General features: G+C 54.5%; 1 protein-coding gene across 1 annotated transcript in view; it reads right to left on the reverse strand.

Moving 5' to 3' along the window:
• Lmtk3 (lemur tyrosine kinase 3) overlaps positions 1-2,289 on the reverse strand; it is a 10,999-nt gene that overhangs the window by 2,321 nt on the left and 6,389 nt on the right. Inside the window, exons 11-12 of the mRNA XM_010640899.1 lie at positions 1,844-2,287; positions 6-834 (exon numbers count right to left, since the gene is read on the reverse strand). Of these exons, the coding sequence (XP_010639201.1) occupies positions 6-834; positions 1,844-2,287 (1,273 nt within the window). The remainder of the gene's footprint in view (positions 1-5; positions 835-1,843; positions 2,288-2,289) is intronic.

Genomic DNA, 2,289 nt, shown 5'->3' on the forward strand with positions numbered 1-2,289 from the left:
CCCCACTCCCGAGGTCCAGCCTCCCAGCCTCGGGGGCTCTCCTCTCCATCCCGGGGTCCAGCATCCCGGTCTTGGGGGCTGGGCCAAGGGGACCAGGGGCCGTCTCCCAGCCGTTCTGGGGCAAGGCCACCTTGCTGGGCGCAGGGGCTCTCTCCGGCGGGGTCTCGGGGACTGGCTCCCCACTCTCGGGTGTCTTCTCCCGGGGCCCTGGGGCTCTCCAAGGCCCAGTCTCTGTCGGCCTCTCCGTGTTCCTGGGGAACCTCAGGAGCCCATTCTCGGAGACCGTCTCCTCGATCTCGGGGGGTATCGGCCCCCCATTCGCCAGAACCTTCTCCCCGGCCTCTGGGGACCTCGGCTCCCCATTCTCCAGAGCCTTCTCCTCCCTCCTTGGCGGTGTCAGCTCCCCATTCGCCAGCACTTTGACTTCTCTCTCTGGGGACCCCAGGCCCCCGTTCTCTGCAGGCTTCTCCTCGATGTCCGGGGCTCTCTGGGGCCCGTTCCCCAACACTGTCACCCCGTTCACGGGAAGGCTTAGGCTTGGGGCTTTCTTCCCGCCGCCCAGGACTTTCTCTCTGTTCCCGGGGCCTCTCCCCACCTTCCTGAGTCCTGTTTCCCGGGGTGTCGCCCCCTTGTCCCCTAGGAGGTTCCTTGTCACATCCTCTCGCAGGGACATCAGCAGCTGCTCGGTGCTCACTTGAACTACGAAGGTTGGCTTCTCCCGGGGACCCGGGTCTGGGGGTGGCCGGGGCGCTCCTGGGTCGGGTGGCTCGGGGGGAGCCCGAGGCCGAGGGACCCCTTCCTCCTCGGCTGCCTCCCCACCTGGGAACTGGGAGACTGAGGCACGAGGATTACAAGTTTGAACCTAGCCTGAGGACCTTAGTGAGACTTTGTCTCAAAATAAAAAGGGCTGAGGATACAGCTTAGTGCAAAGGCCTGGGTTTAATCACTACTATCATTAAAGAGAAGGAAGGGAGGGAGGGAATGAAGGAGGGAGAGGAGGAGGAAAAGAAGGGATACATACATTACAATACCTAAAACTAATGAGCTACCTACTTATTTAGGCTTAGCTCACTTACAGAATGTTGACTTGATTAAACAAACAAAAATCTTACAGAATTCTTGTAACAAGTATCACAGAGGCAGTAATTACCATATTAAAAATTCTTATTCCTCTATGATAATGAAGAGGAAAAATAAAGCAAACCTTTCACATTACTGCTCATTTGTCAGTAATGTGACTACCTAGTCCTACACGCAGGCTGAATTTATATACAGTATTCAAGAAGTATTTTTAAAGCCTCACTTGAAACAGAAAAAAAGTCCTCCAAAAGTAAAATTGTTAAATGGATTCTTGATTTTTGTTTTGACTGAACACAACTACAATTTGTCTCTAAAATGTATGACTGTGGGTCCAGGTATGTGGGCAAGTACATGGCAGAGACACTCCTAAAACTTTCTCAGGACTCTAGAAATTAATGAACTACAACTGTCAAACCTGAGTCCTTAGTCTTGACAATTCTCAGAGCACCAACAAAATCTCACCTGAAGGCTACTCAGAAGAAATTGCCAATCATACATTAGAAGAGAATTCAGTTATATTTCCATGCCTCATCATATCAATTGTGGTACTAGATCAACTGTGCAATTTCTAGAGTCTAGGAAATTGTTTCACATTCCTTCAATTTATCTGATTTTGCTACTTGGACTTCACAGAATCAGCTTGGGCACAAAAGAGCAACCTAAACCCTTCTCATAAGACTCTCCCAGCAAACAGAAGCACTTCAAAATAAATGTCAATAAAAGGAAGCTGAAGATTCTTTAATTTTTTGAATGGCCCACTTACGAATTCTGCCCTCCTCCTCCTCCTCCTCTTCGGCCCACGGGGCAGTTCCCCGTTCCCCCAGAACCTCGGCGGGGTCTCCTGCCAGGGTCTCCCCAGCGCCCCGGCCCTCGGGGTCCCAGCCACTCAGCAGGAAGCTGCCAGATGCTGAGGACTGGGCTGGGAAGGGCCGGGGCGCAGGGAAGAGGGGGGAGGCCCAGGTCTCGGACACCAGCTGAGGGACCTCGGAGGGGGCCTGGGGGGCTTGAGCAGCAGGCATGCCTGGGTCCAAGGGGTCCCAGTCGTTGGGGAAGAGGGGCTCTGGTGGAGAGCCATGCTCCTCGAGGCGGATGTAGTACTCGCTGCTGACCGAGGGGCTGCGGGCGCTGATGACCGGCAACACGCTGGGTGTGGACAGCGCCTCGTAGAAAGGGTTGGAGGGGTTGGCATGGGGGGCTGGGGGCGCCGAG

Source organism: Fukomys damarensis, unplaced genomic scaffold (genome assembly GCF_012274545.1).
Source record: "Fukomys damarensis isolate Sample0158 unplaced genomic scaffold, DMR_v1.0_HiC HiC_scaffold_19, whole genome shotgun sequence".
NCBI classification, from domain to species: Eukaryota; Metazoa; Chordata; class Mammalia; order Rodentia; family Bathyergidae; genus Fukomys; species Fukomys damarensis.